We start from the raw sequence: 27,270 nt of genomic DNA, 5'->3' as shown, positions 1-27,270 counted from the left end.
TCAGCCAGCAGGTTTGCCCATGCCTACTCTACCCTGTATGGAGAGGGCACTGGGAGCAAAAGATGAGTGCCTTTGGGGGATACTAGACTTTTCCTTCCAATCCTATGTTCTATGTCTCCCAAGTAGATAGAAGGCATTGATCTCCTTCCCCACTTTCCCACTTCTCCTATCCTTCCTCCCAATCTCACAAGGCAGCCAAAATACAATTTTGAAAGCCAACAATATTGTTCTTTTTTGTTTTTAAATCATGTCAGAAGTGACTTGAGAAACTGCAAGTTGTTTCTGGTGTGAGAGTATTGGCCATGAAAGTGAAACCAAGTGGTGATATTTTGAAATTTCAATATTTCTCATGACTATTTTTTTTTTAATTACCATGCCGGGTTCATGAAGGCGGAAATTTGGGAGAAAATGTCAGTGTCTGATAGGAGATCACCCATACGAATGCCACCTCATCAATGCAGGGAATCTGACAGGCCCCATCCTATGTGTTGCTTGCCATTTTCTCCAATTGTATTGTGATTCCTGAGCTCAGAAGATGATCTCTGCCCATATTCTTAGCCCTGTTTCCTGTCACTTAAAGAACTGTATTACAGAGTATAAGGGAGCCCATCCCTATGTCATGGGATGGGCTCCCTTATACGTCGCTTCCTTTCTGTGTGTAGAAACTGGTGTGGGGTTGTGTGGGATAAAGTCCCCTATCTGAACTAAATTAATTGATTTTTATTATCAGATGCTTTTCTTAATAAATTGTTCTGGTTTTTAAAAATCATGTCAGAAGTGACTTGAGAAAATGCTTCTGGTGTGAGAGAATTGGCCATCTGCAGAGATGTTGCCCAGAGAATGCCCGGATGTGTTACCATTCTGTGGGAGGCTTTTCTCATTTCCCCGCATGGGAAGTTGAGGCTGACAGACAAGAGCTCACCACACTCCCTGGATTCGAACTGCCGACCGTCAGGTCAGCAGTTCAGCTGACACAAGGATTTGACCCATTGCACCACCGTGGCTCCTTAATAAATGGTGATTGCGTTTAAATAAATTCTACTCAAAAAGTGTTATATAGCATAAAAATAGTGAGCCTTAATGAATCTTAAAATTTTTGTAAATATATAAACTGCCACAAGGAGGCAGCACTTTCGCAGTACAGTAAATGAAAAAAAAGGGTGTATTGAAGGATGGGAGGGTGTATTGAAGGATGTAAGAGAGTATTGGCTAAAACCTTTTGTAGGTACACTTCCTATGTTTTTAGATTAGCACCAAAATGTGTGCCCTGCTCTGCTAATATGGCGGTATTTTCAAGGATGGAAAAACTGGGAATGCTTCTTTCTGCATAGCTTTTAGGGTAGGCTTAACTCCTACTTTACATACGGCTTCAAGAGTTGTTGGAAACATCTCCACAAAGACGTGCTCTTACGTTTAGTTATGGCACAGAGATATCTCTGGATGTTCAAAGGCTATTCTAGTGGAAGCATCAGCTCTATCGAGTTCTATCATGCCTTAGGTATGGGCTCTGCGCAGTCTGTGTCTGAATCTAGCTAAATATAGAGACTAATCTTGAGAGGGATGAATGCAAGTCACAAATTTTCCATGGCAAAAGTTGAAGGCAAAACTACCATCTTTATTAGTGGATGTAACACAATCCCTTGTTTGAAAGGCCTCTCCACTCTAATGGCCAGCCAAAGAATTGGGGATCTTGAATTTTCCCATCAACAGTAAGAATCTGGATCCATTTCCCACTGCACAAATATAGCATTATGATTGTATTTGAATTGACATGGAGACCTCTTAGGGAATTCTGAGATTTGTAGTTTGCTGAGACTAGAACTATAAGTGCCCTTCCCCGAATCTCAAATCCTAAAATTCCATAGGATGTGGCCATGGATGTTAAAACAGAATCAAAGGTTCATCTACACTGTAGAAATAATGCAGTTCAACACTACTTTAACTGCCATGGCTCAGTGCTATGGAAACCTGAACACTGTAGTTTGGTGAGGCGTTGAGACTACTTGTCAAAGAAGGCTAAAGACCTTGCAAAATGACAAACCCCAGGATTCCATAACACTGAGCAATGCCAGTTAAAGTGGTGTCACACTGCATTAACAGTGTAGATCAGGCATGGCCAAACTTCGGTCCTGAGGCCCGGAATTGTGGGAGTTCAACTCCAAAACACTGGAGGACCGAAGTTTGGCCATCCCCAGTGTAGATGTAACTCCAGAGCTGTAACTGTAGTGTGAAAGGTACACAACTGCAGTATGATTGGCACAAAGGTTAACATAGCAGAGTATGCAGTCCTATAAGATGTATTTTTAAAATTAAATTTATAGTAATTGCATATTTTATTTAGACTACATTCCCTCTTCTGTCTTTTTCTTGGAGAGTGATGCATTCTTTCTTTCTTAATAAGATCTAAGTGGCTACCTGATTTAGCTGAAAAGCTGTTATTTGAAGAGCTGTTTAGAGAAGACAGCTGACAACTTGAAGCAATTCTCACTTTGAAAGTTTTGCTCTCTCATACTTCTGATAGACTGAAAAAGTATCTAGTCTGAGTTGGAATACAAATATAAGTTCAGAATCCAAAATTGCTCCAGTGGGAGCAATGCATTTTGTGAGGATGTGCAAAAGAAGTGCCTTTAAGTGTTGTGGAACCCAGTTTGTGGAATGTCCTCCTGTTAGAGGCCTTATTACATCCAACAATGTCATCATTGTAAGTTATAACATGGGTTTTTACTAAGGTTTTTAAGATATAACTGTATCCAAGTAGTACATGTTCATGGCCTGAAGAGCTTTATATCTTTTTAATTTGTTAGCTGGTTTAATGCATTTTAGACTATAAATTATTTAAAAGGATGTTGCAGTTTAAGTGGTTTAAATTGATCTTCCTTTCTTAATTAAGTAATGAATTGCTGATTGAAACAATTCCTTCAGTAGGATTGGGTAGGAATAATTCTCCTCCTGAGAATAAACTTGGTGTCGTGATTTGAGAAATTGATTATTACTCTGGAGACCAGGGCTCAAATCCTTAGTCCAGCCATGGAAACCCACTGGATTATTTTAGGCAAGTCACTTTCTTTCAGTTTGAGAAGGCAACAAAGGCTAGATTATTATAGGCGATCACTTGTGGCCAAGTATGTTTGTCTTAAAAGGGTAGAGTCTTGACTGTGTGTCCGTGACTGTTGAGACCTATTCTGGACCCACATGGTCTTTCACAGTGATGACATAGATTTCCAGATGGCAAGCAGTTTTGACAAGGATTTGTTTGATTCACCTTCCTCTTGGCACTTTTTGTCCCTTTCGCCCTCTATTTGTGTCTTTTCAAAATCCATAGCATCGTTGGTAATATCTGCTCATCAGTTAAAATACTCAAGTGCCAGGGATTCCCAGTTCTGAGTGTTTATTCTATACTTTTAAAGTTAGCCTTAAGTCCATCTTTAAATCTCTTTTGTAGTTCACCGACATTCCGTTTTCTATTCTTGAGTTCAGAAAGACGTAACTACTTTGGGAAACAGTGACCAGAAGTTTGAACAACACGGACAGTCCAATGAAGTTGATGGCTGAGAATAATCACTTCAGTGCTGGTGGTCTTTGCCTCTTCCAGCATGTTGACATTTGTCCATTTGTCTTTCCAAAAGATTTGCAGGATTTTTCAGAGGCAACGCTGATGGAATCTTTCCAGAAGACAAGAGTGACACTTATAGATGGTCCATGTTTGCAGATGTACAATAGAATTGGAAGGACAATAGTTTTATATACAGGTATCTTGGTATCCTCACAAATCAAACACTCTTTGCTTCAATCAGAAAAATGCTGCACTTGCAGAGCTCAGTGTTGTAAAACAAAGGTAAACTCTTTAGTACAGCTGACAGTAATTCAATTTACCAATCTTTATTCATATTAATAAAGAACATTAATTTCAGTCTATATCTAACATATAGAGTCTCATATGTTATTTACCAGATATTAATGAAAGATATAGGAACATTCAAGAGTATTTAACTTGTTTATATTTTAACATAAGACCTCAGTTCCCCATTGATATGTAGAGTTCATTTTCAGAGCTGGAACTAAAGCCCACCACTGCTTCACTATAAGAATAAAAATGTGAGGAAAATCATCTGAGTTACCTGATTGGTGCATCAGTGCGATACTGGAATGGACTGTAATGAAGTCATTGTGGTGGGGCAACCAAAAATCTAAATAGTCATAAGCTTTCTGTTTCCCTGACATGGCCTCTCCAAAGCCATAATCCCCATCAGAAGTCAATGAAGAAAAACTGTAAAACAGTCCTTCCCTGATTTCCTACTCTACCACGGAGTGCTGGTGGGCCTTAAGATGTCTGGCAGAAACTCCCAACCACATGACCTTTCTGCTTATTTTGAAGCTGTATGCCTAAGTATCAAACTAGATTACACATGTAACACAATTCAAAACTAGGTCTCTCTCAAATCTAACATGCTTTGCTTTCAGAGTGGTCACTGGAAAGTATATGAGTCTCAATTGCAACTCTGATTGCTGAAACAAACATCTAAAAGGAAGAGAGATTCATCTTAGTGAATACATATTCTCTTCATGTCTAGTTTTACACTATGATTGGTCTATTTAACCATTCATGGATGTTTACTTCCCAGTCATTTCAAAAGGACTTGAGAAAGTGAACATTCTCAGAACAAGGAATATGTAAATTGGGACTTACAAATGTTTTGGTGCTTTGTGGATGCTTCTAACATCTGAACTCTTGAAATTCCACATGAATTCATTATGGCTAATATTTTTCATAAAATAAAATATTACAGTGTAATATTTTCATTGCTAAGGTTTATTATACTTTAAACTTGCCTTTAAAGTCATGATCAGCACATCTTGCCTATAATCATCTTCACACTGAATGTCGATTACACATTAATCTAATTATTTCAGCACATCACGATTGCTAACTATTCAAGCTACGACTTTGGATTTTAATTTCTGTTTGTTGAACAGCTCTTTTAGCTGTTGCTCAGATGTTGCTTCTTTCTGCTGTATCAGCTCCGCATCTCCTTTGGTCACTCCCCAGTCATCTGGTTTTGACAGTGAAGGGCAATATGGGCGGCCTGAAGCAGGCAGCAGATTCTCCCAGTACTCTTTCCTGGCCCTGGAAACAAAGAGACAAATTCTGTTTTTAATTTACACAGTACATGGATATGTCAATCAACAGACAGTTGACTGGCTGCCCTGACACGAAATAAATAAAACAGTCATAAAATAATCTCAGTTTAACCCTAAAAGTGCAAAAATCCATTTTTATTACTTGCTTTCAGACTTTTCGGGATATGCACAGACTGTTACCGGAAATCACTTTTTAGCTGAAAACAATAGTAAAGGTGAAACCAAAATAATCCTCTACCCAAGATAACCTAAAAGATCAGTGTAATTCAGGCAATCCAAAGTTTTAGTAGCAAGATAGTTCATTGTTTATTCGTTCAGTCGCTTCTGACTCTTTGTGACCTCATGGGTGAAGACGTGGCTGTGGAGTCAGGCCTTCGATGAATGAGACAACACCATAGGACTCTGGATGGAAGTGGATATAGATCCATCTTATTAGGACGACTGACCACTGTAGTTTTATATTTAGTGTTTTTAAAGTTGTTTTGTAATTTGTGATATATGATATTTTAATGAATGTATAAGTTTTTATGGCTGTAAACCGGCCTGAGTCCCTCGACGAGGTTGAGAAGCTCGGTATACAAAACTGTGAAATAAATAAATAAATAATAAATGGGCTAGTCCATGCCAAAGGTCCCTGCTGGTTGTCACCACCTGCAGCTTCTTCAATGTCAAGCCAATCACTTCAAGGATACCATCCATCCATCTTGCCCATGGTCGGCCTCTCTTCCTTTTTCCCTCCATTTTCTCCATCATCATTATGTTCTCCAAGCTTTCCTGTCTTCTCACTATGTGGCCAAAGTACTTCATCTTTGCCTCTAATATCCTTCCCTCCAGTGAGTAGTTGGACATTATTTCCTGGGGCATGGACTGGTTTGATCTTCTTGTGGTTTAAAGCACTCTCAAAATTTTCCTCCAACACCACAGATCAAAAGCTTATATCTTCCTTCTCTCAGCCTTCCTTATGGTCTGCTCTCACATCCATAAGTTACTATGGGGAATACCATTGCTTTAACTATGCGGATCTTCATTGTCAGTGTGATGTCTCTACTCTTCACTATTTCATCAAAATTGACCATTGCTCTCCTCCCAAGCAATAAATTTCCTTGTTGCAGTCTGTGTCTGCAGTAATCTTTGCACCTTGAAATACACAGTCTGTTACTGCCTCCACGTTTTCTCACTCTATTTGCCAGTTATCAATCATTCTTGTTGCCACGATCTTGGGTTTTTTGATGTTTAACTGCAACCCAACTTTTGCACTTTCTTCTTTCACCTTGTTTAGAAGGCTTCTCAGCTTCTCCTTGCTTTTGGCCATCAAAGTGGCATCATCTGTAGATCTAAGGTTGTTAATGTTTCTTCCAGAAATTTTAACTCCAGCCTTGGATTCTTCAAGCCTTGCGTATCACATGATATGTTCTGCATACAAGCTAAATAGGTAGTGTGAGAGTATACAGCCCCGCCTTACTCCTTTCCCAATCTTGAACCAGTCTGTTGTCTCATGGTCTGGCCATTATACTTGCTCATTATACAGAATTCTCAATAGACAGACAAGGTGGCTTGGTATCCCCCATAGCACCAAGAACTTGCCACAATTTATTATGATCTAAGATAGTAGTATCAACCTCTTTTGAGCAAGTTGCATTTTCTGCCAGTCAAATCTTAGTCCTTGTTAAAAATTATATACACTACCTTCCTTTGTAATTTGAGTCATTCCTTGTAGTCAGATTAAATGAGGGGTCAAGCTTCAAAATTACATGCCAGAGATGTGTAGGTAATTTCTATTAACCCATGTCTTAACCAGGAGAGCAGTAACACAGAGTAAGAATAAAAAGAAGGCAATTCAGAGTCATTATCAAATGTATCTAAATTTCCTGGTATGTTTTGAATGTAGATGTCCTTTTCTAAGGGAAACTACTTAGCATATAGATTAAGCAGTCAGTGTTCTGACTGAATTCAATACCCTCAGATTTATTGAGCACAAAAACACTACCAATCCAATGTGGTGAGAGCCACATTTTTCTATTGTTAGAAAATCTTTAATGGGTTTTCTAATAGTACAATTGTGGAATAAAAGTTATCCTAAAATAAATGAAAAGAGATTTAACTCAATTCAAACAGGATCGAGTTAACATAATCACAATTTATATGCTGAAAAAGTCTCACATTCTTTGTTTCCATCTTTTTACCTGCATTGATACATTTCTCTTATGAAACTCTGATCATACATGGTTTGGTATAATGACACAAAGTTCCAATACTTCTAAGTACTTGGCTATCTGAGGCAACCGTTTCTAAGAAGGAAGTCTGTTCAGTGGGCTGTTTAAGTGCCAAAGTTAAAAATATACTTACCTCGCTCTGACCCACGGTTTGGTATGCATGCTCAGATCACTTCCCCAGCTGCCATGTTTTTCAGAACCATGTGGCAAGAAGCCTCTTTCAGGGGCCAGCTCCTCAGCAATGGCTCTGATGTGGTATGGTTCAAATCCACAGCATCCTCCAATATATCTGACCCCCAAGTTATAAGCATCCCTTGCATACTTATGGATATCCCATCTGCTCAGGATTCTTGGCTCCAAAGCTGTTGATGATATGCAATTGGTTTTAATTCATTATTCCTTGAACATTTAGTTAATACTTTGCACAAATTTGACAAAACTGTCATTAAAGGTAAAGGTTTCCCCTGACATTAAGTCTAGTCATGTCCGACTCTGTGGGGTGGGGCTCCTCTCCATTTCTAAGCTGAAGAGACGGCATTGTCCATAGACATCTCCAATGTCATGTGGCCAGCATGACTGCATGGAGCACAGTTACTTTCTCACCGAAGTGGTACCTACTGATCTACTCACACTTGCATGTTTTTGAACTGCTAGGTTGAGAGAAGCTGGGTCAGCTCCCCCGCTCCCTGGATTCGAACCGCCAACCTTATGGTCAGCAAGCTCAGCAGCTCAGCAGTTTAACCTGCTGTGCCACCAAGGGGCCCTAAAACTGTCATTACACTGGAAATACACAAAAACAAAACAAAAAAATTCTTTAGACAATGCAAACCTGGTTAACAAATGCATGCATCTAACACTACTCTCTAGTTTCTTGGGAGTTCTTCCAGTACACAAGCCATTACTAAAGAAAAAAAGTTCATGCAGTAATATGAATTGCAAGCAAATTCCTCTTTTTGAGGAAGAAATTTCTAATTTTGGCTAAAATTAATATGATTTGCCTTTAATTTTTAAGCAGCACAAAATTGGTTTTATTCTTGACCCCACTATGTGCATATTTTCTCCAACATAAATCTCAGTTCCACAATGAAATTAATTGTCATGGACATAAATGTAAATTTAATGTGATATCATGTATTATTCTTTTAATTTGATGCTTATCAAATTCAAAAACACCCAAGACTTACCAAAAGGAAATTCTGGCAGATCAATAAAACCCTGCTTTCCACAATCAGGAGTGTGAAAAGCCAGTGGTTGTGACATCAAATGTGCTTTTAGTTTAGCAGCTGCCAAACCCTCTTTCATGAGTTTCAGAGTTTTGAGGCAAGTGGTTGGATCAAAATGGCAGTTTATTCCAACAATAGAAGCACCTGAAGAGTAAGAAGGAAAGTCTTCCATAATGTCTAGATTTTTTGAGTGCAATGAATTGCTGACACCTCAAAATTCATCTGCATATGCTGCTTACACTGCTAGTTAATTCCTAACTTAAACATCAGTAATAAGGATCTATCCCCAATACCTCTGATAATAAGAAAGTATCCCCAATACTTCAGCAGTCTAGTTTAAGGAGCTTAGGACATATTGCCTTGAATCTTATTTTTACTCCTGACTGGAATAAACTGACTGGAAAAACTCTCCTTCTGGACCAACCAATTATATTTACTTCCATGTTGGCTCATGCCTTCGTTATTGATTCAATGAGCCTATTCTAATCAGAACTAACCAAACCATTGTGAAGAACACTTACACCTAACATCCAAAGAAAAGTAACAACTTGGAATGTCAGGAAAATAGCAAGGAATGTCATTGATGCCCCTGGTAGCACCTAAGCTTGAGGTAGTTGCCTCATCTGCTTAATGGTAGGGTTGCCTCTGGTATTTTCCTTCTATTCAACCTAAGTATTGCTTACATTGAAAAGTGTAGCTAGCGACTCTTTCTGCTCATGTTAGGTACCAAGTATTTTTCACCATATGTTGATGGACAGGAGAGAGTCTTACCAGCATTTACAAGCCGAACAGCACATTCTCCAGGTGCTATACCATGCATGTCTCCTTCTGGACCAATGCATAGAGTAGCAGCAATGGGAAGCCCAGATTCCTTTAATGTCTCAACTGCCCACACAGCTTCTTCAACATGTTCAAAATACTAAAAAAAAAAGGTATTTTTTTTAAAAAGGAAATAGAGTTACAGCTGGAAGGGATAAAATAAAAAGTAGCCCCTAAGGGAAAAAAACCCAAAGTTTCTAAATATCTAAAACATTTAAACTATTTCCTCAGGAAAATTGATTCCAATTTTACTTTTTGGAATAGTGGCGGATCTATATTTACAGGAAAATCCGGAGCTGTCTGGAACATTCCTGCTCCAGATTGACCTCAGATTCTATGGCGTTGTTCAGATGCTTTCCCCCCAACACACAGCAGCCATAGGGGCAGAATCCAGACCATCCAGTCAGGTAAAAAATGGTTTGTCCTCACTGGATCATCACGCTGAGTTGGCTTGTTGTCCTTGTCAGCCAGTTAAGAGCTCTTGGCCATCAATGGGCACATTTGCTGACATTTCTTTGCACAGAATCTGATTACAGCTCTGTAACTTTAGTTTTTATTTATTAAATGCATTGGAATTATGTGTTTTTAAGGCATTGAATAATTGACTATATGTATCACTTGTCAGCCCACCAGAGTCCCTGAAGCCACATGCAATGGGGGGGGGGGGGGAATTAAAACATTACATGCATACATTACAAAACGTTAGAGGCAAATATAAGTATTTCTTAAAAATAATTTAACATCAGACATTTAAAACGGTAGAACAGTTTCAAGATCTGAATGCTATGTGAAGCAACTCAATCGCAGTTGCCCACCAGAAGCTCACAAGGGATGAAACTATCCAGACTTCACTTAAGAGTTTCACACTCAAGAGAAAACCCTTGTGGGGTGGTGGGTCATGAAAAAAGGCAAGCTCTGTCAACCTGAAATACTGGACAGAAAGGCTTACAGTATATGAGAGGAGGTGGGTCTCTCAGATATCTTGGTCTCGTGACACTCAGGGCTTTCTAGGGCAAAACTAAAAATCAGCCCAGTTCTTGTAAGACAAATACTATTTGGTCTCTACAATACACATCCAACAGCACTTTGCAGCACATTGCAATAGATGTTTCCAAATATGTTTATATGATAACAGCAAATAGAGTGCATTCTTAGGAGGTCATTAAAGCATTAACTACTGTGCCTTCCCCATATGGTGGATGAAGGCATTCCAGTCCACAGCAATGACCTATTTTCCAGTAGCAGTGCTAGTTCCAAGAGAATCTCCAAGTTACAAAAGTTCTTTCAGAGGGAGTGCAACATTGACCAGAAAGACTGCAATACCACCCCCAGGTTAAGATGTCTACCAAGCCATAAAATTTCTGTCTCATCTGGGTTCAGGGATTCAGTGACTAGGACAGTGATTGGGAGCTTTCAATGGTGGCACAGTGTAAGTATTATGTATTTAATCTTATTTATATATGACTAGCCGTCCCCTGCTACGCGTTGCTGTGGCCCAGTCTGTGTATATGTGTTTTGTGTTTATATGTGTGTGTGTATATTTGTGTATAAGTGTATATATGTGTGTTTGCATATGTGTGTGTGTGTGTGATTTTGCAAATACGTTGTAATGTATTTTTTTTGCTTTAAATCTCTTCTGCTGTGTTTTACAGTGTTTTTATGAGTGATGGTCACTTGTTGGCCTGATAGGTGTATTGTGTCCAAATTTGGTGTCAATTCGTCCAGGGGTTTTTGAGTTATGTTAATCCCACAAACAAACTACATTTTTATTTATATTGATGTTCCTTTTTCGTCCATTATGGTTGATTAATTTTTGTAATTAGTTATTGTTGGTCATGTATTTAATTTGAAATATTTATTTCCCTTATTATGTATTCTGTGATTTTATACTGTTTGTGAGCCGCTCCGAATCCCTGTGGGGAGAGGGAGCGGGATATAAATAAAGTTATTCTTTATTATTAAACCTTGCTTTATTTACTCACTGAATCCAGACAATTCAGGACTTCTACAGCTTCCTTGGCATCAGGCATGAGAGAGAAACAGAGCTGGGTAGCATCAACATATTGATGCTACCAAGCTTGGTTGGTGGGAACGAGAGAGGGGACTTTTTCAGTGGCTGCCCCTCAACTCTGGAACTCCCTGCACAGGGGCACTAGAATGGCCCTCTCCCTGCTGTCCTTCTGGTGGAAGGCTAAACCCTTTTTATTCAGACAGATTTTAAAAAATGGTTTTTAAGATCATGTCAGGGGCTGCTGCGGTTTTATATGTTTTTATGGATTTAATATGAACTGTTTCTAATATTACGGATATTTAATACTGTTTTACAATTTGTATATTTTAAATTGTAATGCTTTTAATGTTAGCTGCTTTGAGTCCCCTTATAGAGAGAAAAAGCAGGATATAAATAAACATAATAATATTGATTATATCCAACCCCAAACTATAGTGTACTCTACTGAGTCCTGTAGAACCTCACATGCTAGTGAACTGGAGGCTGAACGGCAGTCCCACAGCAACCGTTACTAAGATCATTGAGGCAGAAAGGAATCAAAATGCTCCCATGTCCCATATATCAATCAAAATAGTCTGGAAGGATACTGTAATTACTAGTATCAAATTCTGCCAAGAGATTCAGAAAAATCACAAAGATGTACTCCTCCTATCCAACTTCCAGTATACGTAATCTACTAAGGTTGTTTCCATCCCATAAAAAGGCCTGAACCCATATTGGAATGGGTCCAAACAATCAATTTCAACCAAGAATACCTAGAGTTGTGTCATTACCACTCACTTTAAGACCATGTTTTTATAAGGGCTTATCTAGGATGATATGCCCCATTGCAGGTTTCTTCAATAGAGGTCTGACAATTGCTTCTTTTGTGGGGTTGAAATATAGCTTTTTTAAAAAGTAACACTTACAACTTACACCTTCTAACAGACCATCTTTTCTCTGGCAGCTCTAGTCAGTTGGGATGGGTATCTATCTAGCAGACAACTGGTTGCCTTCACTTCTGCAACAGGTTTCTCCACACCATCATATTGAACACACTGAAATGCATCTATCCAAACTGGACAAGTGCATGACTCAAACTACCTTTAATGCAGAGTTAAAATCAGAGTTGATCTGAACAATATAGTAAATTCATCACAATATATTTCTGAGCGTTCTCTTGTGTATGTATGCATGCATGAACAAATGTTTGCATCTAATAACAGATTCTGTGGCACATAGACTTTTTCCTTTTTTCAATACAACTAATAACTGTTTTTGATACACCAAAGCAGAGAGGTTTCATTGTTCCATTGATTACATATAATTTCTTTCACGATTTAACTTACCTCTGCAATTAAGAAATCCACATTTTGTTTCATAAAAATGTTTAGCTGCTTTCGAAATATTGATTTAATTTCAGCTTCACTCTTGCTGCTTAGATATGAAGGTGTTTGACTGACACCTCCAGCCACCAAGGCATCTCCTTCTGCAGCTACTTCTTTTGCAATATTGCAAGCGGCTTCGTTCACTTTTTGGCCCTAAAAGTAGGAAAATTTAATTAGTACAGATTTAAAGTGTATGTCTACTACACTATTATATCACCACAGTGCAAAATGAATAAAATGTATACATTATACAAATATATTATTTATTTTATTTATTTAAAACTTTTATATCCCAATCTTCTCTACCTCTGTAGAGGGACTCATTGCTTCATTTTAAAAATGTAATCAACTGATACATTCTCTAAGAAAATCATGATTGTCAACACTGACTGTGCTAAATGCTTCATTTCAAAATGTCCCAATTTACCTGTGTGGACAGATAAATCCTAGTTGCTCAGAGTATCTAACAGAGAGGGTGAGGGAGGAGAAAGGAGAAAAACAGCGAAAAAGGGATATATATATATATATATCACCCTGCCTTTGTTGTTTTATAAACATTATTGTGAGGAAATGTGGATATGTTATATTCTACTCATATGATCCAATTTTTAAAAAACCCATACATCTTTCAGTTCATATACATTTAGGAAGACATTAATTTAAACTCCATGGATCACTCTCCTGAATCTTCAAAAAGATGGAGAAACCCATTCCTCTTCAGGTGAGAACTACAACTTGGACATGTGCAGACGGATCCTTCCCTCCCTCCACCAATAAATAGTTAAAGCATTTGTTATGGTTCAGCCAGAGCTGATGATTGTTCAGTCAGAGGTTGTGACGAATGACTATTGTCTTTTAATAACCTTTTCTCCTATTGCTTTTTTGGACATAGTTTTTGATATTACCTTTTGCCTTTTTTATATTCACTTTTTTCAATAAACTGGACTCTTGTGTGGTGTAAAGGTTAAAGTATTTGTATTAAATTAAAATGTAATTTCATTCTCTGAGTGAAAAATAGGGCCTAGATGTACTCCAATACTTTTACAATATTTCTCTTTTGCTATCAATTTGCTGTTATTCTTTCCCAGCACAAGAAGTTACTTCTTTGTAAAGAAATACAGGCTATACTTTTTAACAATATGAGCGGCGTCCTTTCTTAAATAGTCAGCCCTCCATATCCTTGGAGTCTTCATATATGGATTTAATCATCCATGGTATGAACATGTTTTTGTAAAAAGCAAACCTTGATTTTACATTATGTATGGGACACATCATTTTATTACGCCATTGTATATAATGGGACTTGTGGCCCTTCCACGTAGCCATATAACCCAGAATATCAAGACACTGGGTTATCTGAGTCCACACTGCCATATATTCCAGTTCAAAGCAGATAATGTGGGATTTTATTCAGCTATGTGGAAGGGCCTTGTACATCCATGGATTTTATGACCAAGCCCCAGTGGATACCAAAGGCCCGCTGTAGTAATACATAACGTGAAAGGGATTTCCAGGAAATAATTCCATTAAGATTAATCTGCATTTATTTTTCACGGCTTTATAACATCCCTGGAGTTTTGCAATCCATTCCTATTGCAGCATATTAAATCATGGTACATTTCATTTGAATCTTCATATTTCAATTTTTTAATAAACGAGTAACAGCGTATAAAGATAAACCATGTTTTTGTACTGCAGTCATGAATCTGCCTTTGTGCCAAAAATATTAAAAAGGAAATGAAACTACTCACAGAAATTTTGTCAGCTACATAGTTTCCCCTGTTCTCTAATTTGTCATCACTGGCATAAAAGGTGAATGTTTGTAAAACATTTGCTCCAGCTCTTAGGAATTCTCGATGCAGCTGACGAACTGCAAAATGTTTAAACAAACCAAGAGTCAAATGTAATTCTGTATTAGTATTGTTTCAGCAACTTCTTCTACATTTGTTATTATATATTACATAATTATTTACTTAATATTGTACAGCACTGTTAAAAAAAGAAACAGCACGCTATTCTCTTTGCTTGCAAGTGGTACATAACTAATGTGAAACTATCTCATTTTTGGCTAAACAATTAAGCCAAAAAGGTTGTGCATTACTTTTTTGTAATGCACAACTTGTGTGCATTACATTCAAATAAATATGGTATAAAGACATACATCTGCCTCCATCTAGCAGCAACCATTACTATGATGAATTCACACATTTTTATAACGTAGATAGCATGTGCAGTAGGACAACTGAATAAACAATTTAGAAAGCATTTCTACCAACATATTTAAATGGGATTTGTTTCTAAGTATTTCTGTTTACAATTATGACAGGTTTTTTTTAACTCCACTGCATAGGCAGCTTATATTAGCTATTTCACAGTAAACCTAAAACCATGAGCACAGACTACATTGCTCAAATTTAAGACATTGGGTCCAATGTAAAGGAATGTCATTCTTACAAGTCAGGTCATACATATAATTCTTCATCAATCAAAAAGTAACTTAAAATAATTTACAATCAAATCTCTTTCACTCCGTTTGACATGATCATATTTCTGCAAGCCTTTTATTACAAATGATTTTAGGTGCAAAATACTTGTTCATTGTATTTTCAAATGATTTTGACTCCTGATTTTGAGGGAGTTCACATGTTGCATGGAGAAGTTAATTTCTCTTTATTGTCTGTTCAGGACAGATAGAGCATTTGCCAAATTATTTTGGACACAGAACTGCTATTCAAAATTGTATCAGCACACCTAGCTTTTGGCAGCATTAAAAGCAGGCAGTACCCAATAGACTATGAATTAAGTTAGTAGGAGTATTTTGTTGCTGTCACCACATCTTTTGAAGGTGCATCAAGACAACCCTGACCAGGACTGCCTTTCACCTGAAAACTGATGTCCTCGCTGCGGAAGAACATGAGGATCAAGAATAGGTCTCCACGGCCACCTGTGTAACCACTACCAAGCACTACACTTGGAGGGCCATCATCCTCGGACTACAAGGGATCGCCTAAGTAAGTAAGTTTCTATCTCTGTAAAAAAGCATTTGTGTACTGATTGCTTCAGATATGGGACAAATAGTAATATACTTTAAAATATTGTGATAAAATACTGTATTTATGAAACTGGAATAATGTTTAAAAAATCAAAGACATTTAAAGACAAAGTAATACTTCTTTTGAGTGCAGACCCATTGAATCAACAGAATTAACAAATCTATCAAATTTCCATTGATTAAATGGATTGAACTAGCTATTGGATTGAATATCTACACTGAGCTAAAGTGTGACTCATTGAAATAAAGGAGACTTGAGACAAATTATTTGTTCCATTGGTTTCAAGAAGACATAGAATTATTATTATTATTATTATTATTATTATTATTATTATTAAGCCCTTGGTGGTGCAGTGGGTTAAACAGCTGAGCTGCTAAACTTGTTGAAAGGTCAAGGTTCCAATCCGGGAAGCAGCAAGAGCTCCCAATGTTAGCTCCAGCTTCTGCCAACCTAGCAGTTCAAAAACATGCAAATGTGAGTATATCAATAGGTACCCTTCTTGCGGGAAGGTAACGGTGTTCCACTCAGTCATGCCAGCCACATGACCTTGGAAGCGTCTATGGAAAACCCCAGCTCTTCGGCTTAAGATGAGCACCAACCCTCAGAGTCAGACACGACTGGACTTAATGTCAGGGGAAAATCTTTACTTTATTATTATGTTTATGTTTATTTACATCCTGCTTTTTCCCCATTTGGAGACTCAAAGGAGCTCACAATTAAAAACATATAACTTAAAATATACGATCTACAAGTGTTAAAACAATATTAATCATCATTAAAAGCATACAAAATCACAGCAGCTCCTGATAATCTTAAAAATCTTCTTCTTTAAAGGCCTGCTTGAATAAAAAGGTTTTAACTTGCCACCTGAAGAACAACAGGGAGGGAACCATTCTGGCTTCCCTGGGCAGGGAGTTCCAGAGTTGAGGAGCTGCTGCCAAGAAGGCCCTCTCTCGTTTCCACCAATTGAGCTTGAAATGGACATAGGACTGAGAGAAGAATCTCTCCTTAAGATCTCAGGGCCTGGGCAGGTTTGTAAAAGGGGATGTGGTCAACCATATAGCCTGGACCTGGGCCATCTAGAATTGCATTGGCCTCATCCCACTCAAGCTTAAAGAGTAGGCAAAGAGTTTGCATCCCACCACACATGTTGTGGCTTCTTCCTGCAGAATTCTGGGGCTTGATTTTAGTGAGACCCAGGAGCTCTTTGGCTAAACATTTTAAAGTCCCCTCCCACTAAACTACAAGTGTGGATTCAATAAGAAATAAATCTCATTCTTTTAAATGAAATTTACACCTAGTACCTTTGTTCAGGAATGTATTTTGCGGGCTAGTCTATATGAATAAAAATATCTGAATGCACCTTGAATCCAGCACCAGAAGTCTACATGACACACTGTGACTTCTGGTGAGGATCGCAAGTTTTCTGTTATTAATCTAATCTTGCCTTGCTTTAAGCAAAGTTGAGGGATACTCCAGGATTTTCAGGAAACTCCAGTTTTAAAGCTTCCTGGACAGCTGCATTGTGTCCATTCCACCTTGATTCACTGTCCAGATGGATGCTGTTGCCATCATCCTTCCCTTGCAGCACACAGAGATTTTTGAAGTGCCTGAGTATCACAGTTGCATCTGCTAATATCAAAATGGGATACCTATGTGATCAGCTATGAGGAAACAGTTGCTCTACTTTCTCTTTGCTGATCAAGTGGGTGCCCTATTCTGACATCAGGAAATGTGACAAGTGACAATCAAGTATCTTCAGGAAACTTCATGGTGAGTGGGGAGCGGCATCAGCAATACAGGGGCAAGCCAGCAAGATAACAGACAAGATACATGGCCTTTGATTCAGCAGGTACTTTCTGGATCTGGGGCAACTCTACGAGTACAATCTTATGCATGTGCATTCAGAAACAAACCCTGAGTGAGCACAACTGAATTTACTTTCAGGTCAAGAAGTGTATGATTAAGGAATATACCTTTAATCATGGCTGAATTTAGCTGGATTGAGATCAGCATGTTTATTCTCCAATTGGATAATTTTATGTAAACACCACCACATATATTACAGATTACACCAACCTGCTTCTGGGTGTTCTACTGTAGCTTCTGGAGTCCATGGCCCAGCTTTTACATAGCCTCTCTTTTCAAGAGCAATGACAAATCCTCCGTCACCAATCACAACTTCTCCTGCATTTAAGCGTTCTAAAATACCCTAAAACAAAAACAGATATACAAAAAATAACATGTATGCATCGCGATTACAGTGTAACAACAATCTGACACACAACCCAAACAATAACCAAAAGGATTGATTTAGCAAGTTTACAATGCATCAGTGTGAACTTGATAAAGTAACCCTTTTGTAAATTGTATGGAGTCATTGGATCTACTCTAACTGATGGCAAGGGGGCTAGCAAAATCAGTATAGAACCATGTTATATTCAATCCCAATTTTTACCATTCTATTTATAAAATCAAATTCTGTAAACAATATAATAATATAACAAATATTATTATAGCTAACTGTGCCACCAAATATGAGGACTTCCACTCATTCAATCACTGCAGCTACCAATTGTATGGAATTCCTAGATGCCCTTGTGCTACCAGTGTGAAACTTTATCTTATCTACCCCCTCAACAACACCTTTATTAACTGCTGCCACAACAAATATCATACTTGAAGTCAAGCTTTTCAATATGTTGAATTCTCAGAAGCTCAAGTGTAAAAAATTGAACAAACTGATGCAATATATATAAATCCTGACTGATGTTAACTCTAAGGCACATCACTTACTCTCTCCCTCTTGCCTAACTTACCTAAATGTGATCCTGACTCTAATTTTGTTATCTCTAATTCACTCAAAGGTTGTAGATGCTCTGCGGATCTGGAGGAAAGACATAGGGTGCACCTACACTGCAAAATTAATGCAATTTGACATCACTTTGTCTTGGCTCAATGCTATTGATACAAATTATAAGATTTCTCCCTCATCTCCCTATTCTATATACAATCAGATTGTAGATGAATCTCTTTTCAACACTGTCAATAGCAGAGAGCCTGAGGGCAGCAGGTCAACTTTGATGAAGTCAGGCAGGTGGCATATCTGTTCTCCAAATACTCTACTAGCAGGGCTAGTACTAAGTTTCACCTAATGCTCCAGCATGCCTTGACCCTTTACACACACACACACATACACACACACACATGTGAAATGCAACCCTTAGAATAGTTCTTCACAGCTAGGGCAATGTGACCCATACCTCCTTAAAGTGCTGACTCCTTTTATGCTTGTCAATTCTTAGTCCTCTGCTTTGCCTTGCCATTCAGCTTGTATAAAATGTATTTAGGCCATAACGAGGGATAATTTTTTGCCCAGGAATCCTTTGGAGGTGGTATGGGCTGAACATTCACTTATGGTTTTGAAAAATGGATATCTTATTATGTTAAACAGCACAACAGGCTTCTACAAGAGATAAGAGTTACACCTGGAGGCTTCTAGAACAGGAATTCTTTACTGTCAGAAAAAGGGAGACTGAGGGAAATTTCGTACCAAAGGCACCAGATCTGGATGCAGCCCCAAAGCCATAGTATGTTATTCTGAATTTAAATACTCCCTGAAAATTTATTCCTCTACCATACAACTATCCAAAGTATCACAGAATAATCTGTGATACCCATTGCTCCACCCATACATTTCCATTTATTTCACATGTAATGGGTATAAGGATTCTGCATTGTTATCAAATATGTGTTCCTCTGCCCCTAACATTGATAAAATTTAGTTCTTTGCATTCATATTTTTAAAATTCAGGGTAAATAATTGCCTCTTGTTAGGATTGCTGATGCTTTTTTCACTTTGTCATTCTTGCACCTCTGTCCAGCATTACGTGCTATGCCATCTATCTTAAGAAATGTATATAATAAAATACACTTGCCGGTTTGTTCCATTGACTTTTATTCAAATTTACAGCTTCACGGATTGTGGTAACTACTACATAAAATGTCCATTCTCAAATGCATAGTTCTCATTTTAGGATCCATTTGCTTCTGATTTTGTGGTTCTGTGTCTTGTCATATTGAGGAGGGAGACAAACTAGTTTTCTGCTAGTTCAGACCTCACAACCTCTGAGAATGCTTGCCATAGATGCAGGCGAAATGTCAGGAGAGAATGCCTCCAGAACATGGCCATATAGCCCAAAAAAACCTACAACAACCTAGTTTTCTGCTGCTCTAGAGATTGGGATTCAGAGCAATAGGAAAAGAGATTCCACTTAAACATGAGGAAGAACTTCCTGACGGTAAGAGTTGTTTGGCAGTGGAATATGCTGCTGCCTCAGAGCATAGTGGAGTCTCCTTCTCTGAAGGTTTTTAAGCAGAGGCCGGATGGCCATCTCTCGGGAGTGCTTCTATTGCATTTCCCTGCATGGCAGAAGCTTGGACAGGATGGCCCTTGTGGTCTCTTCCAATTCTGTGATTCTATGAAACTGACTGACATACGAGCTTTACTGGCAGGATTTATTTCCCATTGCTTTCCTCTTTTCCTTTTTGTGTGACTTGCCCAAAGTCATCCAGTGGGTTTTCAAGGCTCAGAAGGACTTTGAACCCAGTATCCCAAAGTGAACATATAAGGTCAGGAAAATCTGGCTGTTTCCATGATATTTACTGACTTCCACTGGGTATTACAACTTTTACAGTTTGGTCCCACTCTGGGCAAATAATAATAATAATAATAATTGTTATTTACGACCTGTTCTCTCTCCCCAAAGGGACTCAAAGTCAGGGAGTATTACTGCATTTACTGGAAACTCGAGTATTCCAGTTTTGGGGCAGCCTGGACAAGGGCACAAGGAAAGGGGATGGATCATGGCTGCTCATTGCTCCCCTCGTTCCTAGTCATGCAGGTACTTTTGCTGATGCCAGAACTGGCACCTGGTATGGCCAGCAAGTCACATGGAGATCCAATAGTATTGAGCCACTGGCAGTCAAAGTGGTGTCCAACTGCATTCATTCTGATAAACACTAAATCTCCCTCAATTGTTCCAAAGGCATGAAAAGCATTATGAGAGTATGCTTTGCCATAAATTAAAGGTAGCAATGTGCCTATTCCAATCTCAATCATAAAGTTGTGCATATTATGAAATGAAAAACATTCTGGAACTTTGAATAGTATATTATTGATATATTAGATGTTCATTTATTTTGGGATTTTGCTGGTTACATCAAGAATTGAATGTTTGCCTTTTTTGCTTGTTTCTTTGTTGGAATCCACCCTGAGTTCCCTCGGGGAGATAAGGCGGAATAAAAATAAAGTATTATTATTATTATTATTTTACTGAAACAAAAACACAGTATGTCACAGCAAATGTGATCTATACGCTGGATTTTGTATCACAAAATCACAATTATTTTTACAATTATTATTATTATTAGAAACACAACAAGAGGCGACCCTAGGTAATTTTCAACGGTAAGCAAACAGAATTTTGCCCCCCCCCCCCCCCAACCAATTGCTGATATATATTTTCTGTTTGTCGTGGGAGTTCTGTCTGCCATATTTGCTTCAATTACATTATTGGTGGAGTTCAGAATGCTCTTTGATTGTAGGTGAACTATACATCCCAGTAACTACAACTCGCATATGTCAATGTCTATTTTCCCCCAAGTGCCTCAAGAGCGCCCCTGGGCAAAATCAACTATACTGCAAATGCTTACTTTGCGTAATGGGTTGAGCCGCCCCTGAGATTAGTACACAGCAAACAAGATCACTATAATGGCTTTTGTATTGGTTCACACGTTGGACACTTCCCAAGTGTCTAGGACTGTGTGATGTATCAGCGAATAATGTGCATGCAGATCTGAGTAGGGTGGCCTTTTGCAGCTGACAGATGGTAAGTTTGTCAGTGCCAATTGTTTTTAAGTGCTGGCCAAGGTCTTTAGTGGTGCCAATCACCACTGGGACCACCTTTATTGGCTTGTGGCAGAGTCTTTGCAGTTATTATTATTATTATTATTATTATTATGTCAAAATTCCTCTGACACCCTGGACTAGTAGAGAAACGTTGAGGCAAGCCCTGGGTGCCAAAAGTTCCTTGTGCAAAAGTTATCCTTCCTAGTGCTTAAATTCTCCACACTTTACCTGGATGGTATCATTCCCCACCATCTAGCAGGGCTTGAAAATGTTTGTTGACAGCACCGCCATATGGTTTCCGATGGCGCCAGCTGTTCCCTAGGGACTCCTTGTCCCAAACAAACAAACCCCCCAGAAGCCAGGCAAAGTCCCAGGCGGCAAGTCGCGTTACCTTCTTGGCTTTTGCAGTCCCTCCAACAGGAGCCATGATCCTCGAGTCAGCACACCAGACCCTACCGCGAAAGAGCACGAGACAGAGAGAGCGCTATGTTGCGCCTCCCCTATATATAGCCCGCGAAGGGGGTGGGGGCAGCGCGAGCGGGATGCTGATTGGAGGAGAGCCCGCTTCGTCACGGCTCCCTGAATACAGGTGTGCCAGCCAGCGCGAGGCCAAGTAACGGTCACTCTTGGCCTGGCCCTGGAGTTCGCCCTTTTTGGGACAGAGGCGTACAGTCCAGTCACTCACTTAGTCAGTCAGTCTCCTTCCACACAGCTGAATGAAATCCCACTTTATCTGCTTTGAACTGGGATATATGGCAGTTTGGACTCATATTCCAGTTCAAAGCAGATATTGTGGGTTATTCTGCCTTAATGATATGGCTGTGTGGAAGGGCCCTCAGTCTCTCTAGCTGAATCTGCTATATCATTGTGTAGACCAGGCATGGGCAAACTTGGATCCTCCAATGTTTTGGATTTCACCTCTCACAATTCCTAACAGCTAACATTCAAACTGCAGGTGCACCCTAGTCAAAGACTCCATACAGCCCTATATCCCAGAATATCAAAGCAGGAAATCTCACACTATCTGAGTGTGGACTCAGATAACCCAGTTCAAAGCAGATATTGTGGGATTTTCTGCCTTGATATTCTGGGTTATATGACTGAGGGCACTTCCACACAGCCCTATATCCCAGAATATCAAGGCAGAAAATCCCACTGCTTTGAAGTGGATTATCTGAGTCCACACTGAGGGCTGTGTGAAAGGGCCCTCAGTCCACACTCAGATAATGGGTTGGAGTCCTGCCTTGATATTCCGGAGTATAGGGCTGTGTGGAAGGGCCCATATTGGGTTTTTTCTACCTTGATATTCTGAGATATAGGGCTGTGTGAAAGGGCCCTCAGTCCACACTCATATAATGTGGGATTTTTTGCCTTGATATTCTGGGATTTAGGGCTGTGTGGAAGGGCCCTGAGTGAAAGAGCCCTTAGCCTTTTATGGCCCTTCCACACAGTCCTATATCCCAGACTATCAAGGCAAAACATCCCACATTGAGTGTCGACTCAGATAACCCAGTTCAAAGCAGATACTGGGCCCTTCCACACAGCCTTTTCTCCCAGAATATCAAGGCAGAAAATCCCACAATATTTGTTTTGAACTGGGTTATCTGAGTCCACGCTCAGATAATGTGGGATTTCCTGCCTTGATATTCTGGAGTATGGGGCTGTGTGGAAGGGCCCATATTGGGATTTTCTACCTTGATATTCTGAGATATAGGGCTGTGTGAAAGGGCCCTCAGTCCACACTCAGATAATGTGGGATTTTCTGCCTTGATATTCTGGGATATAGGGCTGTGTGGAAGGGCCCTTAGACCACACTAGAAGGGAGGTCACTTTCCTTTTTTTTTTCTCTTTCCTCTCTCTGCATAACTCCCTCAAAGTGGACCATATCTTAAAAAGAAAATACTCAGACAGCCAGATATAAATCCACTACATTTCCCAGTGTGAGAAAAGGCCCTCCTTCACAACATACTATGTCAACAGGCAACGATTGAAGGCATATTTCTTTAGCCTGTGAGGCGCCTCAAGTCTTTGCTGCAGTGTGGGGCTTCCTGACTCCTCAGGGAAATGACACAGGAGGCCAACAGGATTTTTGTAACTCAAGAAGCCAAATAAAACACTGTAGGCCTCTGTTCCTGAAATTAGGACAGGGGACGAGGCCCTCGGAAAGCATGTCGAAAAATATGTGCAGTTGGCCAGGCTATTAAATTCATTCCAGAAATACACACACGCCCTTGGAGTACATTCACTGCCACCACAACTTCAACTCACTTTAATGGGTGCGTCTGCAATGTAAAATGGATGTAATTTGACATGGCTCAACAGTGAAGAGCTATGGGAGCTCTAGTTTTACAAGATCTTTAGCCTTCTCTGCTTTAGACTCAGACTCTGTAGACTCAGATAACCCAGTTCTAAGCAGATATTGTGGGATTTTCTGCCTTGATATTCTGGAATATAGGGCTGTGTGGAAGGGCCCAAAGAGTGCTCAACAAACTACAAAATGTCTTACCTATGCTCTCCTTTGAAGCAGGAAAAAGAAATCCCTTTCTCCCAATGACACTTTTACTGCCATATAATGCAGTTAGAACTGAATTATAGTGGTCTGTGTAGATTTATATAGTACAGACTGACCTGGATTATCTGAGTCTACACTGCCACATAATCCAGTCCAATGCATTTCATCTGCATACTGAAACTGCATGATAGGCCAATGTAGATGGGGCCTCAGACACAAGACACCTGCCCTTGTGTTTTGCTATTCTGCTGCTGAATGCGCATTCCCAGTGTAGAATATATCTCACCCTTAATGAGACATGCCGCATTTTCACAGGATGTCTACGCCATACACAGCTGGAGAAATTATACTATTTAGCTGGTATTGCACCACCTGACATCCATCGGGAAATAGCAGCCTGTAATGAAAGGACCAAGGCAGTGACATCTCTGGCCCATCCTCTGTTCAGATATCAGCCAGCATGCTAATGTCTTAAATCAAGAAATAGTTTTCTAAGATCTACAGAGATATTCTCAGGAACACCTCAGCAAGCAATAGTCCAAAACTGACAGGCTAAACCCAGAACCTCAATCCATGGCTGATAGCAGATGATAACATAGAAGATTGGGCGACTTGGAAGGTGCTGAACACTTTGTTCTGGTACCATGGGATACAGAGCCAATCTTAGGAAATGGGGCCACAAAGTGAAGTCCATGACATGTGAGTGTAGAGAAGAGTAAAGACCAGTCCAAATTATTTAATTATCATGTCATAAGCAAACCAAGGGTACCGCTGAAAATGTATTTTAAAAAAACACAAAGTTTTAAAACTTGGCAATTTATTAAATGTCCTTTGACCAGAAGCTGGCCACATGGAATGCCGCTGGTGTTGCTATAAGGAGGTCCTCCATTGTGCATGTGGCAGAGCTCAGACTGCATTGTAATAGGTGGTCTGTGGTTTGCTCATTTCCTCACAGCGGAGTGACCATCGTGAGCCCCATGCCCTGGAAACCACCAATTACTACAATGCAGCCTGATCCCTGCCAAATGTACAATGGACGACCTTCTTATAGCAACACCAGAGGCACTCCAAGTGGCCAGCTTCTGGTCAAAGGAAATTTAGCACAGTATAATGCCAAGTTTCTAACTTTGCTTGTGCTTTTAAATACATTATAATTATATCCTCAATTCACTTCTGACACGATAAATAAATCCTGGCAATGATTTGGCTTTCTAAAGAAGCAAAAGAAATCCTCTATTTTCAGCATAAAATAAAATCCAAGGACTGATATAGTTGAAATCACAATCATGCACTGAGCAGTTGTGTGAATAGCTATATAAAAATAAAATGTAGATGTTGAGAAATCTGGACTGGTTTTCCTGTACCTGCAATTTACTGTTTAGAAAGTTAATCATGTGATTGGTGTCCTGTCAGGCATGTAGCGGAGGGGGGGGGGGGCGGCTTGAAGGGCTTCAGCCCCCCCCCCCCCGAAATTCTCATGGTGGTTCGCGAAAAGGCCTTACTGGTGCATTATTTAAACTGTTATGTTTATTCATATCATGATCTGATCACCAGACTCAATATATCCCATATGCATGGGGGTATTGGGGTAATGATACAAAAGGTTTACTAGGCTAGACCCTCTTTCACTCAGACTCAGCCCCCCTCCCCCGAAACTCAGCCCCCCCGAAACCCCCCTGAAAAAAATCCAGCCCCCCCCCCCCCCCGAAATGAAATCTTGGCTACCGGGCTGGGCATGGGCCAACTTGGTGTTTTGGACTTCAAGTCCCACAATTTGTATTTGTATGGAACCAGTTGGCAGTGCTGTCTGATAGTTTGAAAGTAGGAGGCAATGCAGGTGTCTGCTTCAGCAAAGCTAATGGACAAATCCAGATCACTTGAGACAGAATGATTTCAAAGTGTGCTCATATTACCATTCTCCCTGGAGGTTATATCCACATATGCTGATTTTGGAACTAGCCCATAATTCCAAAACATTAGGAACTGTGGAAGCTGAAATCCAAAACACCTGGAAGGCCCAAATTTGCCCATACCTAGAATTATAGGAGCTGCAGTTTGGTGAGGCAACAGCATCATTTGACATAGAAGGCTTTGTAAAGCGCCAGTCCTGATGCTTGCACAGCATTGAACCTCGGCTGTTAAAGTGGTATCAAATTGCCTCCATTCTCCAGTGTAGATGCAGCCCTGGCTCCTGGCTTGACCTCAGAGGGGAGGGGTGGGGAGGACGCAAGGATTGGCCGGAGGATTGGCCGGCGCTGTCCAAACGGGGAGAGAGAGGGAGGGAAGGGAGAGAGAGAGAGAGCGAGCCCGGGGCTCGTCTTGTACGTCTTCAGTCTCCGCCGCCACCGCGTCCCTTGAAGGCCAAGCCAAGCCAAGCCAAGCCAAGCCATGCTCCGGGGCGCCTTGAGGGGCTTCCCCTTTCGGCTGCCCGCGCGGCCCTTTGCCTGCGGCCCGGCCACGCCGAGGGGGTGAGTCCAGCCTGGGCTCCCGGGCGGCGGGCTGCGTCGCGTGGAGAGCGGGTGCATTGACCCCACCTGGGCTGCCCTGGCTCAAGGCTAGGGACTGGGCACTTCTCTAAGGTCTTCTGTGCCCAAGCGTGCTGGGGCCAGGTGCCTCTACAAACTTCAACTTTCATGATCCCATAGCATTGAGCCAAGGCGCTTAAAAGTGGTTTCGAGCTGCATTCATTCCACCTACAGCAGGCATGGGCAAACTTCAGCCTTCTCGATGTTTTGGACTTCAACTCTCACAATTTCTAACAGCCGGTAAGCTGGCTGGGATTTCTGGGTGTTGAAGTCCAACACACTTGGAGGGCCGAAGTCTGTCCATGCCTGACCTACAGTGTAGATGCGCTCCCGGGAGAATTTCCCTTGGCTCCCACTCCAAAATAACTCTTAGCCCCATCTTCTTCTTCTCTAGTACAAAATCCCAATAATTCCACAGGAGCGCTACTTCAAAATAACTGGTAGCTTGAAATGTGGGGAGCACCTCAATAGCTTAAAGGAGACATAGGCAAACTTGG

General features: G+C 40.1%; 2 protein-coding genes across 2 annotated transcripts in view; one reads left to right on the top strand and one right to left on the bottom strand.

Annotated features, from left to right (window-relative positions):
• Positions 1-3,859: 3,859 nt before the first annotated feature.
• On the bottom strand, positions 3,860-22,227 carry LOC132767046 (betaine--homocysteine S-methyltransferase 1). Its single transcript, XM_060761614.2, has 8 exons — positions 22,128-22,227; positions 17,905-18,037; positions 14,524-14,642; positions 12,734-12,925; positions 9,347-9,494; positions 8,537-8,719; positions 7,486-7,714; positions 3,860-5,125 (listed from the first exon to the last, which is right to left on the bottom strand). Exons 1-8 carry the CDS (start codon positions 22,161-22,163, stop codon positions 4,933-4,935), a joined length of 1,233 nt encoding a protein of 410 aa, XP_060617597.2. The 5' UTR covers positions 22,164-22,227; the 3' UTR covers positions 3,860-4,932.
• A 4,322-nt stretch (positions 22,228-26,549) lies between these two features.
• The window catches only part of DMGDH (dimethylglycine dehydrogenase), a 43,421-nt gene continuing 42,700 nt past the window's right edge, over positions 26,550-27,270 (top strand). The window contains exon 1 of the mRNA XM_060761615.2: positions 26,550-26,716. Coding sequence (XP_060617598.2) covers positions 26,637-26,716 — 80 coding nt within the window. The 5' untranslated portion in view covers positions 26,550-26,636. The remainder of the gene's footprint in view (positions 26,717-27,270) is intronic.

The sequence above is a fragment of the Anolis sagrei genome, chromosome 2 (genome assembly GCF_037176765.1).
Source record: "Anolis sagrei isolate rAnoSag1 chromosome 2, rAnoSag1.mat, whole genome shotgun sequence".
NCBI lineage: Eukaryota > Metazoa > Chordata > Lepidosauria > Squamata > Dactyloidae > Anolis > Anolis sagrei.
The sequence above is the reverse complement of the archived record's forward strand: the minus strand, read 5'-3'. Positions and strand labels throughout refer to the sequence as shown.